At 36.7% G+C, this 16506-nt stretch overlaps 1 protein-coding gene across 8 annotated transcripts in view; it reads right to left on the bottom strand.

The window, feature by feature from the left end:
- NRG1 (neuregulin 1) overlaps positions 1-16506 on the bottom strand; it is a 983723-nt gene that overhangs the window by 152159 nt on the left and 815058 nt on the right. For all 8 annotated transcript variants that reach the window (XM_069485251.1, XM_069485242.1, XM_069485241.1 and 5 more), the window contains exon 2: positions 8477-8654. In XM_069485251.1, coding sequence (XP_069341352.1) covers positions 8477-8654 — 178 coding nt within the window. The remainder of the gene's footprint in view (positions 1-8476; positions 8655-16506) is intronic.

The following is a 16506-nucleotide window of genomic DNA, read 5'->3' as shown; positions in this document are numbered from 1 at the left end:
AAAAAAAAAAAAAAAAAAAATCCTTCTATACTGTAGTCTGGTAACTGTGATTTCCTGGACTCTCCAGGGGAGGACAACAGGCAAAAAAACAAGGCAGGAAGGAAAAACAGCAATCCTTCTGGTTGCAAACCTCTCATATTATACTTTGCTAGTTTTTTAGTAAATTTTCTGGTCTTCTTGTCATATAATATTATTAATGAAGTCAGATCACTTGTTTCAAATTTAATTCTTACTATTCTCCTCCAGTCTATGAAACTGAATCACCCAGATTTCCACATGGAAGCCTCATGGACTGCCATGTCTGTGTGTCTGTCTGTGTCATTCCTTCCCCCTACAATGGGGGCCCTGCACTTCTAGCCATCAAAATGTGAGCTGACCTTCAGGGACCATCTCAAGGGCCAACTGTTTCATCAAGGCTTTCATGATCATGTAGCTGGAGCTGCTCTCTCCCTTGTCTAAATTCTGACAGCCTTGAGTACCTCTCTCTGGATCCTCTTTTTATTAGGGTTCTTTTGGTATGTCTCATCGCTGGACCTAGGACATACATACATATGTCTTGCAAGGGTGTGAGGTCTGTAATATAAACTTATTGGTCTCCTCTTATACATCACTGCTTTGTCCTTGGTGTGTCATCAAACATGACTGGATGAACGTGTGAATAAATGAAGACACTATTTGGGTGGTCTCACGTGACCTCTCAGCTGGACCCAATATTCCTAATGCTGGCTGCAGGAAAGGAAGATGCAAAAGTAAGGGGACACAGTCCATCAGAGGTGGTCCACACCAAGGACAACAATGTTCAAACCAAGAAGTGGATTGAAAAAATCAACTTCACTAGTCATTGCTCACAATGACCTCAACAGGTGAACTTCAGGAACCAAAACAAAACAAAGGGTTCTGTATTCGAATAAGTTCGGAAAACATTAGGTTAAGCAAAGATAGGCTCTTTAATGTTTTTAATCCCACAAAATTTCTCAGGGACTTTAATATGCTATTGTACTCTCCAAAAAGGGGGTGTGCTGTTTAGTTTTTCTCAAACTTATTTGCCATAGAATTCTTCTCATTCACATGGCATATGTGTTAATATTTTCTGAAAATAATGATCTATAGAGCAAAGTTGACAAAAATGGGCCTAATACGATAATAGCCTTGTTTATCTATATAATGGGGGACCACCAAGGCCCATTTAAGGAATAGTCACATCTTAATCACAGAGGTTATTCACAGAAAAGTTTCCCTGAAGTGTATCCCTATAAACCGAAATAGGCCATCGTGATGGCAAGTAGATATTAAGTTTTAATAATAAAATATAAGAACTTTTATAATGTTTAAAATACAACACTATTAGGATATCACCCCCTGTGAGGTTCTGATAACCTTTAAGCCTGGTTTTGGGGTGTTCAAATAAAATGTTTTTAAATCAATTATCAGCTACTTATATACTTAGTCCACACATGACAAGTTGCCTTCATGACAGATACCCTTGAAGAACAGTGAGAAACAAGGTGATAAATACTGTAAGATTTTCCAGCCCAATGTTTAACATTGTTTGCTAAAAGAATTCTCATGTATGATCACAAAACCACTAACAATAAGAGATAAATCAAGAGGAACATCAAGATGAATAATAATCCTGACTTTGAACATCAGGGTATCAAAGAAAAAGTAAATTCCTACAATAAGGAAACAGTAACTTTTCTTGTTAAGTACCAAAATTCTGAGATAAGATTATTACAACAACATCCCAACAATGTAAACTCCAAAATTATTACAATACCCTCAAGAACACCCTTTCTTTCCTATTTATATAAATCTAGGAACAATATTGTTTGTATGTAAAGAACTCTTTCTTGACCCTGTGCAATTAATCTTTTAACTGTGGAAATGGACTCAACTATAAGAAACATGGTAATCAAATTTACAATTAACATCATCTTAAAGGGATAGTTCTTAAAATCAGAATTCTCCTAATAGGTCTGGACAGTGCTTCCTGGAATGCTATTCCTAGTAAGGTAATCAAATGTTATGCTTTTAAAAAATAGAGAGATAACAAGGGAAAAAAATATATTCTATGCTAAAATAAATGTTATATTAAAGTCAAATAGGTTGCTTTACAACAGTACTTCTTAGTGGTTTTATGCAAATTCTATACTGTGAATTTCTTTTTTTTGGAGACAGGGTCTCACTCTGTCACCCAGGCTACAATGCAGTGGCATCATAATAGCTCACAGCAACCTCAAATGCCTGGGCTCAAGCGATCCTCCTGCCTCAGCCTTCAGAGTAGCTGGGACTACAGGCATGTGCCACCATGCCCAGCTAATTTTTCTATTTTTAGTAGAGACAGGGTCTTGCTCTTGCTCCGGCTGGTCTCCAATTCCTGGTTTTGAGCAATCCTCCTCCCTTGGCCTCCCAAAGTGCTAGGATTATAGGCATGAGCCACGATGCCCAACCTGTACTATGAATATCTAAGGCAGGCATGACACGTGGCCACGGAATCCTTTCTGTACAGAACAGCCTTGGGAATTCTAGCACAGAACATCAATAGGCCAAGACTAAGATTCACTTTAATCAAGATAAGCATAACAAATACATTCAGGATCAAAAATTCAGTGGCAGAAATACAAGAGGAGAAAGATCCGCCTCAACTACAATATATGTAGAAAAAAGGATTTCAATTAGCTACACATTTAACATTAACCCATTTTTTAAAAACTATTTTAAAAAGAAAGAAGGAAAAAAGACACTTATACATGCTTCAGCCAAGTTCACATTAAAGCAGAGCATGAATTAAATTAGATAATAAATTAGATAAAAGTCCTAATACATCGCTCATTGGCTGGATCACATCTAGAATACTGAGTTATACTTGGGAGTGACGTTTGATGAGAAATAACAGTAATTAGAGGACTTTAGAAGAAGGTGATCAGAACTGAACAGGGCCTAGAAACCTTATCACTAGACAGGATTCTGTTGAAGACACAGAGGTCCCACTGGCAGGCAATTACAAATGAAGAATGGGTAGCCATTTAGATATATTTCCTGGCTGTCATCTGAAACAGGAAATTATTTGGGGTTGCTACATCTTACAGGAAAACTAAGTCTTACAGGAAAAAGAAGGCATGTTTTGGATGATAGTATAAGCAAGAACTTTTTGAGCATGCAAAACGGACAGGGTGTCTGGTGAAAGATTCATGTCTGGATAGCCACCTGCCAAGCATATTCTTACAAGAATATCTCCATGCAGAGCAAGATTAAATTAGATCAGTGGTTTCAACTATTTCTGCAACAAAATGCTGTTTTAAAATGAAAGCTTAAATCAGAGCCTCACATTCAAAAATACCACAGATAAAGTATTCAGGTTAAACTGGCTGGCAACCCTTTTTGCAATTCAATAGAAATTTAGGATTCTCCAGGGACACAATTGAAAAATCACTGATCTACATGATCATTAAGGCTCCTCTGAACTCTAATGAGACATTTAACTATGAGAGTCTTCAATCCTTGTGTCCTAGGGTAGGGACAGAATGAAGGTAAGAGAGTAGAAACGGGCAAATTTCTCTTGAAAATTATATATTGCAAAAAGATCTGGCACTATGGGTACAACCGTCTTGTTTTTCTTCTTTCAATGGGCTACCATACAGTATCTATAAGAAGGAAGTTAACTCAGAAAAATTATTGAATTCCCTTCTAGTCATAAACAACTTTTTGCTCTTTCATTGGTGAGTTTTCTGAGGATCTAGGGAAGGGGTGGTGTTTCAGTGGATTTCTATTTTCTAAAAATATTGAGTTAATTTGCGTAAAGTGTTTAAAACAATGCTTGCAATATAGTAAGCTCCTAATAAGTGTTAGTTATGATTATAGCAATTACATTCTACATTCCTGAAATATCTGGATTTTTATAACTAGCATGCATTACTTTTGGACTAGGAAAAAACAATACAAAGTAAAAATAAATTAAGGCAAACTGATTTGTAAATGAAAGTTGTAAATATTAATATCTTTTTCACTTTTTATATCAAAAAGCACAATGTTTTTTTAGCAAGTGCTTACAAGATTCCAGTGGTTACTATTTATTTTTCTTATGTAGCTTGATTTTTCTACTACAATTTACAGGTTAAATGTAGATATGGAAGATCACTTCAGTTTATACAATTTCATTCTTCTGACCCCTGAGGAATTATTTAACCCGAGCTTATGTGTGTGTGTGTGTGTGAATGTGTGTGTGTGTGTGTATGTGTGTGTGTTTGTGTTCAATACTGCTTCAGATAATGTAAAACTGCTAATCATGAGAAGGGCACAAAAGGGAAAAAGGGATTCTTTTTTTTTTTTTTTTAATATATATGGAGGCAGAGACTTGCTATGAGGCCCAGGTTGGTCTTGAACTCCCAAACTTAACCAATTCTCCTGTCTCAGTCTCCCAAGCAGGTGAGACTGCAAGTGTGCACCACCACACCCAGCTAAAAGAAGGACTTTTTAAGCAACAGAACCAGGTACTGTACCAAATGCCTCGCATAAAACACATGAATCTCATTTTCTTCATGAAAAAACTGAGATTTCCTTACATATAAAATTCAAGTGACCTGCCAGAGTTGCACAGCTAATAAGAGAAGGCAACGTGTATAAACTTTTTCCATTGTAGAATCAACAAATGGCAATCACTGACAATGGAAAAAATATTCTTGAAAAATTTTTTAATGTGAACAAAGGAATTAGAGCCAATTTTAAACAAAATTAATATATGTAAGTACTGAAATGAAGAGCCGAGGCAAAATTAAGGGTGTCCAAAAGTGTGTGAAATATACAAACAATAGAAAGTCAGTCTTTAATGAGGCAAATATAGGACAGATATTTAAATGAGGTCAGTCTGACAGCCCCCAAACATGAATCTGTCACACACCAAGCTCTTCAACCAGTTTTCTTGATCAAAATCATCCACCAGGCAAGGAAAATACAGAACAAAGGGATAAGAAGACACCTAACATGAGGGCAGTTTCCATTTCTTTTAATTAGTCCCACACACGGCTTAGCCAAACAAAACAAACAAAGGCTCACATGTGAATTCGAAATCATAGGAGAACATGCAGGAATGTGGTTTATCAGCGCATGGGTAAAAGGAGGATACGATTTTACAAAATAATAGAAACTGCACATTGCTGTGAAATCTTTGCATGACCCCATGGGATTAAAGGGAAATTCTGGCTGTTCTGTATAATCTAGATGATGAAATGTGAAAAAGAAGCCTACACTAAGGACTGGAAAATAGTCAATGTTTTATTTAAATAAAGACAATCGCAGGGAAATCCTAAATCTCAAACTAAAATTCAACTCTGCTTGGTTGATCAGAGCCTAAGATAAAATTTAAGTCAAGTAACCAGCTAACCACTACAAAATATTAATAGTTTGAATATCTTAGAAATGAAAAATTATTAATATATAGATGAACCTGAATTATAAGATTTTTTAAATTAAAGATATTACCCTAAGCCTGGGCATGCCGAGCCCTGTGTTCTGACTACATATAACAAAATCACAAATGGTTATGAAAAGACACGAGACTTAGATCTATTTCAAATCTAAGTTTAACCATTCATTACCATTACGATTTACAGGAAGAAACTTAACTTCCTTCATTCTCAGGATATTAATTTTATAATGGTATAAAAATAATAATGTTCATTCTACTTATATTTACAGAATAAATTGAAATAATAAGAGTACTTTCCAAATGTTAATTAAATTTAGATTCAGCCAGATCCTTTAACCTTAAAAAAAAATCTGCCAATACTATTTTTTATAAAAAGATACAACTTCAGAAATGACAAAATGCCCAATTCTGAAAACTGATAAGCGGATCACTTATCAAGTAACTGTTCACTCTGCACAAAGTAGGGTCTCACTTTTAGATCAAATACGTTAAATGTTTTGCCGAGAGTAATTTGTAGTCACATAACCTGAATACACTTTTCCCCATTTAATTCCTTCCAGAAAGGCTATTGTTAAGTAATTTCTGACTATTGGCCTTTCTGGTATAATGGAGGTTTTATTAATATGTAGACAGTGCTCCTAGCTGTCTGGACCTATGAAGCCAATATGAAAATGCCTGTCTGAATACTAACGATACTTTTATATGTCATCCAACCCATGTAACATTACTTCCTTAAGTATACGTGTGTCCTTTCTAAAGCACATTCATTCTAGTCAATTCACCTTTTTTGAATTCCTTGTTTTGTCTTATCTACCCAACTTCATTCGCTTCTCTCCTGGTTACCATCAACAGATGCTTCCTTCTACTCCATAAGCCTAGGTACAGCTTCCCTTCCCCCGGCCCCCAGCTCTAAGAGGGCTTGAGCACATGATCTCTGGAATGCCTATGTTTCTTATAAGACTAAACGAGATAATCCCTATACAATCTTACGGCTCACTGGGTGTAGAGATAATACCTTATACCTCTTGGATTTCTGCACACTCCTAGCACAAAGGCTTTCATGGGTAATTAAATATTACTGGTATCATTTGACAGCCACAGAGAAATAAATGAGACGTTACCCTGCACGTGCAGACAACATTGTTTCTTACTAACTTGTCTGATGAAAAACAAACACCAAAATCTATTCAATCCGGTATCTAAAAGCACTTTTTTCTTGTTCGACTTCTTTAGGAGAATCATACTTATCTTTTCAATTCATTCACTGTATCTCCTCCTCCCACATGCACCCATTATTGAACACGGATGTTCTTCATTTTTAAAAAAGCAAGGTGGCATTTAGGAATCCAAGAAATAGATCTGTGTTCTCACTGAGTTTATTACTAGTGGCATGACTTTAGGTAAAGCATAACACTTTTTTCACCCTCAATTTACTAATCTGCAAAATTAGACAGTCGTCATGTGCTAACTGGTCAACTCTCCTTACTACACATTGGAATGTTATAAAAACAAAACAAAACAAAACAAAAAAAAACCTAAGTAAGAATATGTATAAAAATGCCATGTCTCTTTACAGTATTATATTTTGTATCTTTGACACACCACCTGCTGCAGGAAGTGATAGCACCCTTTCTCTAATGCTTTATTGTATTTCCAAATCAACAGATATTGCTGACATGATCAATAACAAGAGTAAACAGTGTCGTTAATAAAACCATGGAAACTAGAAAAAAAATAATTATAGTTATCAGGGCAATTAAACACTTTGATAAGATCAAATTCTTATAATAATTTTGTTCTCAACTTACTCATGAATGTGTGAAAATGTTTTGGTAAATGTCCTGTAAAATCAAAGTACATTTGATATTTCTGTTGCTTCTGATATCACACTTGGGGTTTTACTGGAACTCTCTGAGGTATGAGGTAAGAAAATGGCATCTTTGAGCTTGGAACCACTATTATCCATGCCACACTGATTAAAGGACTATTCAGAAGCAGAAATCCAACATACTTACATCTTCTCTAATTTCAAAATGTAGTTTGATATTAGAAGAAACAATTCTGAAGTAAGGAAATAAATAAAAATGAAAACTGTAGGGATAGTCTATAATCCTAGCACTCTGGGAAGCCAAGGTGGGAGGATCGCTTGAGCTCAGGAGTTGGAGACCAGCCTGAGCAAGAGTGAGACTCCATCTCTGCTAAAAAATACAAAAAGTTGCCAGGCATGGTGGTGCACACCTGTAGTCCCAGCTACCTGGAAGGCTGAGGTAGGAGGATCACGTGAGCCTAGAAGTTTGAGGTTGCTGTGAGCTAGGCTGACACCAAGTCACTCTAGCCCAGGCAATAGAGCAAGACTGTCTCAAAAAAAAAAAAAAAAGAAAAGAAAAGAAAGAAAGAAAAGAAAAAGGAAAGTGTAGGGATAATATGGAGCATCATTTTAGAGTAGATAAAGAATATATCTACCAAGCTGTTACAAGAACCACATGAAGTCCTTCTAAATATGGACCTCCTCGAGGAAGGCAGGAAAATGTAAGATTCTTGCTAGCTGAGATTACCTAATTTGTTAATCTGCTATGGTGGTGATGTACTTGAACAGAATTGTTGGTTAAAAATTCTTATTAGATATAATTATAGATATTAGCCCTATGCTTGAAAACAGCCCAACTCAACTGATTACATTCCAACTCCTTCCACAACTCTAGGTATAACGAAGTTGAGATTTTGGTTGTATAAGGCGCTGGTACTCTAAACAGCATTTGTCTTATTTTAAAGAAACTGAATTTTAAGATCTATTACTAATACTACCTTCCTTCCTCCTTTCTATCTCCCCCCACTTCTACAATTCTCCTTTCTTCATCTAATCAGTTTAATAATCAGAAACTCTGATTTCTTTCCCATGTGATGATACACTTTCTGCTCATTATATGATGAAAAATCTTTTCATTTATTGTATGTCATGGTTTTGATAATAAATTGATTTATTAGGATCTAAATAATTTTTACATTTTATACCATCTTATTGCTGGGGGAAGCCTCTGCTATTATACTTACCCTGGCTTTTTTTGTATCTTGATGTTTTGTGGTTTGTTTTTTCGGTTTAATTCATTCCCATTCTTGAACCATTTGAATTTGAGAGAGGAGTATTCAGAACTGGTTTCACACCGAAGGACTAGTTTGGAGCCTGCAGCGGACTCCTGGCTTTTCATCTCTTTCAATCGGGGAGGCAAGGCTAAAAAAAAGAAAAGAGAAGGAAAAAAAAAAAAAGTTCTGATCACCAGGCAATCTTTCAAAGAGAAACATATTAATGTTGGGTTAGCCTGAACAAGGCACCATTCCCAAAGTTTTTATCAACCCAGAGGAAAAATAATTCACACTGGGTGAGCCAAAATCAATCTCAACTTGGAGAAAAATAAAATGTTCAATTAAAATATACTCAGGAAAAAAAAAAAAAGATTAACCTAGATTACAAAATTATTCCTAAAAAAAATTCTAGATTGTTACTTTCCCCCTCTTTATATCTCTGACGCCATTAAGAATTCTCAACATTGGTGATTTCAAAGAAGCAAAAACTTGTGCTAAAGAAGAGTATGTAACCAGGCCATTATTTTTAAAGCACAATCACATCCCAAATCACAATCTATCACAGCTCTGTGAATAGGTACAGGAAGCATCACACCAATTTTTAAAATTAGGAAGTTTAATTTCAGAGATTAAGTGAATGACTTATCCACGGTTACAAAGTTTGCGGAGACTTGGCATTAGGGCCCATTTCACTATCTTGTCTTCAGAGGAGACCCAAAGAACAAAGAAAACTCATAAACCTTAACAATGGCTCCTTACTTCAAGATAGAAATTCTTTGGGGATATCACCTTTTTGTTGGACCTACACAGTTGGTGTCCTGTCCCCAATGAATGACCATGCCGGATGACCATGACACACACTCACATCAGATGATCAGTTTGATTGGATTTAGCACTTTTAAATCTTGTCAACAGAGACTAGAGTGCTTAAATTGTGCATTGACTTGTAGAATACATTAAACACCTACCTACCATTCTTCTATAAGCAAGACTGTTTAAAAAATATCTATTATCTACTGAAGTATTTATGGATAAAATGTTATAATATCTGAGGTTTGCTTCAAAATAATAGGTGAGGAATGGATAGACACAAAGATGAAAAAAAATTACCAAGAAGTTCATCACTGTGGAAGGTGGGCAACAGGTACATGTGGTAGTTTGTTATGCAACTCTGTACAGTATATCTGAGTTTTTCATAATAAAACTGTTTTTTTTAAAAAAAAAAATAAAAGCATAGATAAATGGATTTTTCTCTGTATACACAATTTCACTTAATAACACCACAGCACCTGAGATCTCAACAACTCCCAGTTTCCACTGAGTCTTAAAAATGCCAGCTACAAAGTCTACCTCTGCCTCAGTTCAGGGATTAGGAGGAAATCCCAAAAAGTAAACCTGGGGAAATGAGACTGTCCCTCCCTGATTCAGTGCCTAATTACTCACTGAGGAAGAAGACCAACCTAGACTCCAATGACAGCAATGGGGACCACCTAACACATGGACAGAAACTGGAGTATCTTTCCTACTCAGCGTTCTCCATCTGTTTTTCTACAACTCTGCCCTCACCAAGTAAATCCCAAAAATGCCAGGAATGAGCATATGAAGGTTCCAACAAATTACAGCCAAAACCATTTGAACGTTGTGACTTCTTAGCAATCCTCCTACAATTACACACCCTGGCTTTTATTTATTTGGCACCTGGAAGATGAGATGGAGACGCATCAGCAAGTAAGAAAACCTATTTCAGCTGTTCTTAGCCTTTGATACCTGATGATTACATCTGGTTCTTTCTTTTTTTTTTTTTTTTTAGACAGTTTAAAAATAAGATTTACTTTCGGAACAGCTTTCGTAGATGTCTTTTTAAGATGTGGTTCAGGAATCTCTGTTTTGGAGTTTTTTAAAAACAAGTTAAATTCTCATCTATCTGGCACAGTGTCTATATATTTCCATTAACTCCTTAAGATCGTTTTTAATTTTGTTGAGTCTGGAGAAGGGTTTTAAAGAAACAAATCTTCTGGGACTAAATGGCACCAAAGAAACTGGTTTACATATGTTAAAAAAAATAAACTGCCTCATTATTTTATGCATAAACTAAAAGAACTAGTTGCAATGTTTCCCCCCAGTGGATCTTACGTTTAACTTGGAACATAACCAAAACTCTCAAGGTTTAGTCCCTCGCCTCTAAACGAAATGCCCTAAATACAGTACAGATGACACTTGTACAACATGGGTTTGAAGTGCACTGATCCATTTATATGCAGATTTTCTTCCACCTCTCCCACCCATGAGACAGCAAGACCCACCCCTCCTCTTCCTCACCTACTCAATGTGAAGATGGTGAGGATGAAGGATTTTATGATGATCCACTTCCACTTACTGAATAGCAAATATATTTTCTCTTTCTTATGAGTTTCTTAATAACATTTTCTTTTCGTTGTAAGAATTCAGTATGTAACACATATACATACAGAATGTGTTAATCAACTGTTTATGTTATCTGTGAGATTTCGAATGGTCAACAGTAAGCTATTAGTATTACAGTTAAGTTTTTGGAAAGTTAAAAGTTATACATGGATTTTTCAACTGTGGGGGGGGGGTTGGCACCCCTAATCCCTGCATTGTCCAAGGGTCAACTGTATTTCAGATACCCATAACTCCGCAACACCATGTTCCCTCACTGACCACTCCACACGTTTGTTTATCAGTATAGTCTGAACATAAATCCACTGGACTGTTTCCTTCACTTTGGGTAAACATTTTATCATGAAATCAGTTTGTACCTCTTTTTCCCTCTTTTTTCTCATTCTCTCTTTTCTTCTATCTCTCTCTCTCTCTCTCTCACACCCCTCTGCTTACCCTTCTCTCTTCATTTATTTCTTATTTCTTTATTAAGAATCTTGAATTCAAACATGAAGAAACATCAGATGAATTTGAATTGAGTGACAGTCTACAAAACAACTGGTCTAGGCTTTAAAAATGTAAATATCATGAATGACGGAAGAAGACCATGAATGTGATCTAGATCAAAGGAGGTCAAAGACACACGGCGACTAAGTGTGTAGCTACTGACTGGGAATGACAGCTATCAAGGACATTATTGGGGCTACTGGGGAAATCTGAATAAAAATATTATATCAAAATTAAATTTCTCAAGTATGATCATGCACTGTGGTGATGCAGAAAAATCTCCTTGTTCTTAGGAGGGACCCGCTGAAGTATTTAGGAGTGAAATGTCACAACGTCTTCGACTAAACCTCAGATGATTTAGCAAATAGGAAATACAGTCATACATATACATACAAACACATCCAAAGAGAAGATAAAAAAAGCAGCCCTGGTTTCTCTTTGTTTTTCTGCCTTTCTTGTCTGGCCTTTCTGTCCTTAAATAAAAGATCCAGGTTTCATTAAATGCTTTTAAAGTCTTAGTTAAGTTGGCAGTCATGAAGGAAACTCTTGCAAATATTCGAGTTAGTAATTTATAACTTAAAATTAATTGATAATTTAAGCCATTTAAACTCTGTAAGTGACACTGCACCGAAATCCTCATATGGTTCAACCTCACAGCTGTGACTTTAGGGCTGCAATCCCACCAGGTCTTTCAGTGGAAGGAAACCAATCCCTCTTGGGGCAGGTCAACATCTATCCTTCCGGTTGGGGATTCATATGCTGAGCCCAGTACGTCCTTTGCCTTAAGAGATGATCTGCATTCTCACCTAAAACATCCACTCCTTAAGCCGACCCTGATGTATGAACATTTCTTGCAGTTTGGGGCTCAGGTACACCTCCTACTGACTACCCTAAGTTTCTCTCTCTTGCGCATAGTTTCAAACCTATCGGAAGTGCCACTCTGACTTTGCATCCCTAAAAGTCCACTTGTAATAATGTCCCTGCTGCGTCATTCAGGGGTAACTTCTATAACATGAGAATAGCTCTTTTAAGGAGTTAACTCAAAATCCTCCAAAGCCTAAATGGAGAAACAAACCCATACACCACTAACAGAGCCACCCAACTCCATCTTTGATCTGAGTGTTCTGCTGCCAGTGGTACCTTCTAGTACCAAAGTTCCTCACTCACGCTTCGCAGGGCCCAAATTAAAGTGCCCAGTAGACTTGGCAATAGTGTAAACGCTTTGTCTTCTTATATATACGCACTACTGGAATATCCCTGAATATTTCACAGATTCTTCCTAAAAAAAAAACAAATTAATGTTTAAACTTGCATGATTGGTATGATTTTTCTCATCTGTCCATATGAGATAATTTTCAATAGAGTAAATTTTCTTCTGTCCAAGGTTATAAAAATAGCTATACGTTAATGGAATACATTTTAAACATACACATGTCTCTCAGACATATGGTTTACTCACATGAAATAACCTCACTTATTTCATTGAGAAAACCCAACAAATACTTACTAATACCCAGGTATTATTAATACTTTATAAGGTCAAGGATAGTATCTAAACTTGGGGTCAATTTTTTTAAATGAGTACTTGAATTTAAAAACTGCAAAAAATTTTTTACTTGCCTTCAATTCTTATCTAAAAGGTCTGTTAATTAAGAATTGGTTGAAGGCAAGCCGAAGGCTACGTTAATGCTTCAAGTGCAGGAGGTGTTCTGAGAATCTTAAGCATGATTAAATTGTATTTGGTCGGCCGCAGTTCCTAATTTTAGCTTTCAATGTGTTTCTAGAGGCAGTAGTTCCACACCCTGAAACAATTTAATCATAGAGCAAGTTTTAAGCAGTCTCTGCCTAAATCTATTTCAAACTTGCTTGACATTAATCTGAACATATCCACACCCTTAGGAATGCATCAACAGAGGCAGACAGTCAAGTGCAAAAAAAAAAAAAATAGCCTGTTAAAATAGAAATGCAAAAACCCTCAGAGCAATGCCACACACTTTACAGGCTCTTCCTTTTAAAACTTCTTTTTACAGGCTTTAAGTGTTTTGAAGAGTTTTATAAATCACAAACACATACTCTTCTGACTCTAACTCAATGCAAACAGGTCTACTAGACAGACTTAAAGAGTCTACTTTGGTGCTTCTACTTTTTGTATTTGATATGTCACATAATGTAGAACAAAGCTGCAGTGGCAATCCAAAAATACTAATTTTACATTCTAACCACACAAAAACCTAAGGCAAGATGTTCATTTATTCCAACTGTTTAATGAGTGAATAAATACTTGTGATAAAGGCAAAATGAATTTGCAAATAAAGAAACCACTCATCTAAGCAATCCTCTTATTTTAATCATCAAGGGCACCTATTGTGCCCTTATTTTTCATATATAATCAGTGCTGCTATATCAAATATTATACCGCATCGTTAAGAACAGGAAACAAATTCTAAGCATGTGTAAGCCGCAGAGCTGTGTTGATAGCGTGTGACACCAGGTAAGTTGTTATTTCTGGTCTCTGAAGGATCTGACAATGCAAGAGTCAGCTCATGCCATTACTCTCCATGTTTATGCAGTTAATCTGAAGAGCCTCAACACATTGAACAAATTAAACAGGAAACCTGCAAAATATTATGAAATAACAGTGAGCTTTCAGCTGTGATCCCGGTGAAGTTTTTCCCTGTCTAAAAGCTTTAAAAAGCCCACCACCGCGCACGTGCAGACCCCTCCGTGACAAGTGGTGATTGACAATTATGTAAGTTAATGGAAGCCGCACGAATACCATTAATCAGTCCTCTATGCAGGATGTCCTTTAGTTAGCAGTCCTGTTAGAGGTAGATAAATTACTGCAGAGAGTCTCCAGAACTCCTTCCCTGATCATATTTCTCCCTCACTGTTCTATCTCCCGAAGATGATCGTGACCCTGCACAGAGTGGATAAAGTTTAGGCTCTGCCATCTGGTCTTGTCTTCTGAGCTGCACTCACAAATTTGGCTGTCAAAGGGAAAATTGGTCTTATCAGATTAAAATGTGGAAATAGAGCTGTGTAAAAAGGCAGCAGATTCTAGCGGCAATGGCATCTCAGCACACACGCAGGTTTTAATCCCCTGCTACGGATGCAGCCGGGGATGCTGAGTTATATTAAGAATCACCCAGCAAGGTCACCGTTGGCTGCCACACGTGGTGACGCTGCGCTCACCCTGCCCTGAGCTCCAGCTGAATCAGGCTTCAGATATAATGTTCCTGTTGCTCCTTCACCACCGTTCCCTGTGAGCCGAAATGGGGCTGCCATGGATGGGGCATTTGCAGCAAGGACATGTTGAGAATGGGGTCAACATGTAGGTGTTTTCAGTGGAAAGAAAAGTCACTATGCAATTCAGCATTTTATTATAAAATATTCTCAAACTCCTATATATCACTGGCAGCAAACTAAGCCTAACCAGTAAACACACTGGGACTATGCCTCAAAATGGGGTTGAGATGGCTGGACACTGGAAATAGGATTTTAGAATTTCATTTCCAACTTATTACGCAGTGCGAGAATGTGTATATGCACTACTGAATAATCCCTTTATGAACATACTGAATGATCCTCACACCGCATGTCTGGAATATGTCATTATAAGTTGGAGGCAATATTTCACCATTTTACTTCTAATAATCACAATCGTGGTGTCCCTACAGTCAAAGTTGGCTTCCTACAAGTGCTAACTTAGATTTCCTAATCATATTAGTTTTCTCTGGTGGGGGGTTTTACACATGGATATCCTCAAAATTTCAGTTCTCATAGTTAATTGCTTGAAGTCAACTGAAAAGCAGTATGATTCTTTACAATGTTTGATTTGAGGGTATAAGCCACAATCAACCCAGTAAAATAGCATACTTACACTGAGGACATAGAAAATGACTAACGGTATTCTACATGTGAATACCATACCCAACAGGCTGCATTTAAAAAGCACATGTACAAATGGAAGTCCACTTAAGGAATTTATCCCTACCAAATCAAATGAGAATGAGTTACAATGGCTACAAAGATATTTTTAAAAATTAGGGTAAACACAGTAGGTGGTCACAGTCCCTATTTGGAGGCTTAGGTGGCTGTTGTTGTTGTGTGTGTGTGTGTGTGTGTGTGTGTCCATTTTGATTGGCACTATATTCAAGCACCCAAATTTCTGAATTTATGCAATGGATGACATACAGGATCTCAGGGGCCTAATACAAAGTAGGATTTCGGGTGTTTGTTGTAAGTATAAGTGTGAGGCAGCAAGTATTATACTGAATGGGAAAAAACAGGAAGCCTTTCCTCTAAGATCTGCAACAAAACAAGGATGCCCATTTTCACCACTGTTATCCAACATAGTACTGGAAGTTGTAGCTAGAGCAATCAGAGGAGAGGAAAGAAATAAAGAACATGCAAGTCAGAAAGGAAGAAGTCAAATTATCCTAGTTTGCAGATGATATGATCTTGTATTTAGGAAAAGCTGAAGACTCCACAAAAAACTATTAGACTGATAAATTCAGTAAAGTTGCAGGATACAAAATCAATATACACAACTCAGTAGCATTTCTATATGCCAAAAGCAAACAATCTGAAAAAGAAACCAAGAAAATGATTCCATTTACAATAGCTACAAATAAAATACCTAGGAAAAACCTTAACCAAACAAGTAAAACATCTCTACAATGAAAACTATAAAACTCTGATGAAAGAAGTTGAAAAGGACACATAAAAATGGAAAGATATTTCATGCTCGTGGATTGGAAGAATCAATATTGTTAAAATTTCCATACTATCCAAAGCAATCAAAAGAGTCAATGCAATTACATCAATTACTCATCCGGGTGAATGGTTTGAGCTCAGGAGTTCGAGACCAGCCTCAGCAAGCACAAGACCCTGTCTCTACTAAAAATAGAAAGAAATTAGCTGGACAACTAAAAATATATAGAAAAAATTAGCCGGGCATGGTGGCACATGCCTGCAGTCCCAGCTACTCAGGCCTAAGCCCAGGAGTTTGAGGTTGCTGTGAGCCAGGCTGATGCCACAGCACTCTAGCCCAGGCACAGTGAGACTCCATCTCCAAAAACAAAAAGAACTTT

Source organism: Eulemur rufifrons, chromosome 12, assembly GCF_041146395.1.
Source record: "Eulemur rufifrons isolate Redbay chromosome 12, OSU_ERuf_1, whole genome shotgun sequence".
In the NCBI taxonomy this organism is placed as follows: Eukaryota; Metazoa; Chordata; class Mammalia; order Primates; family Lemuridae; genus Eulemur; species Eulemur rufifrons.
The sequence above is the reverse complement of the archived record's forward strand: the minus strand, read 5'-3'. Positions and strand labels throughout refer to the sequence as shown.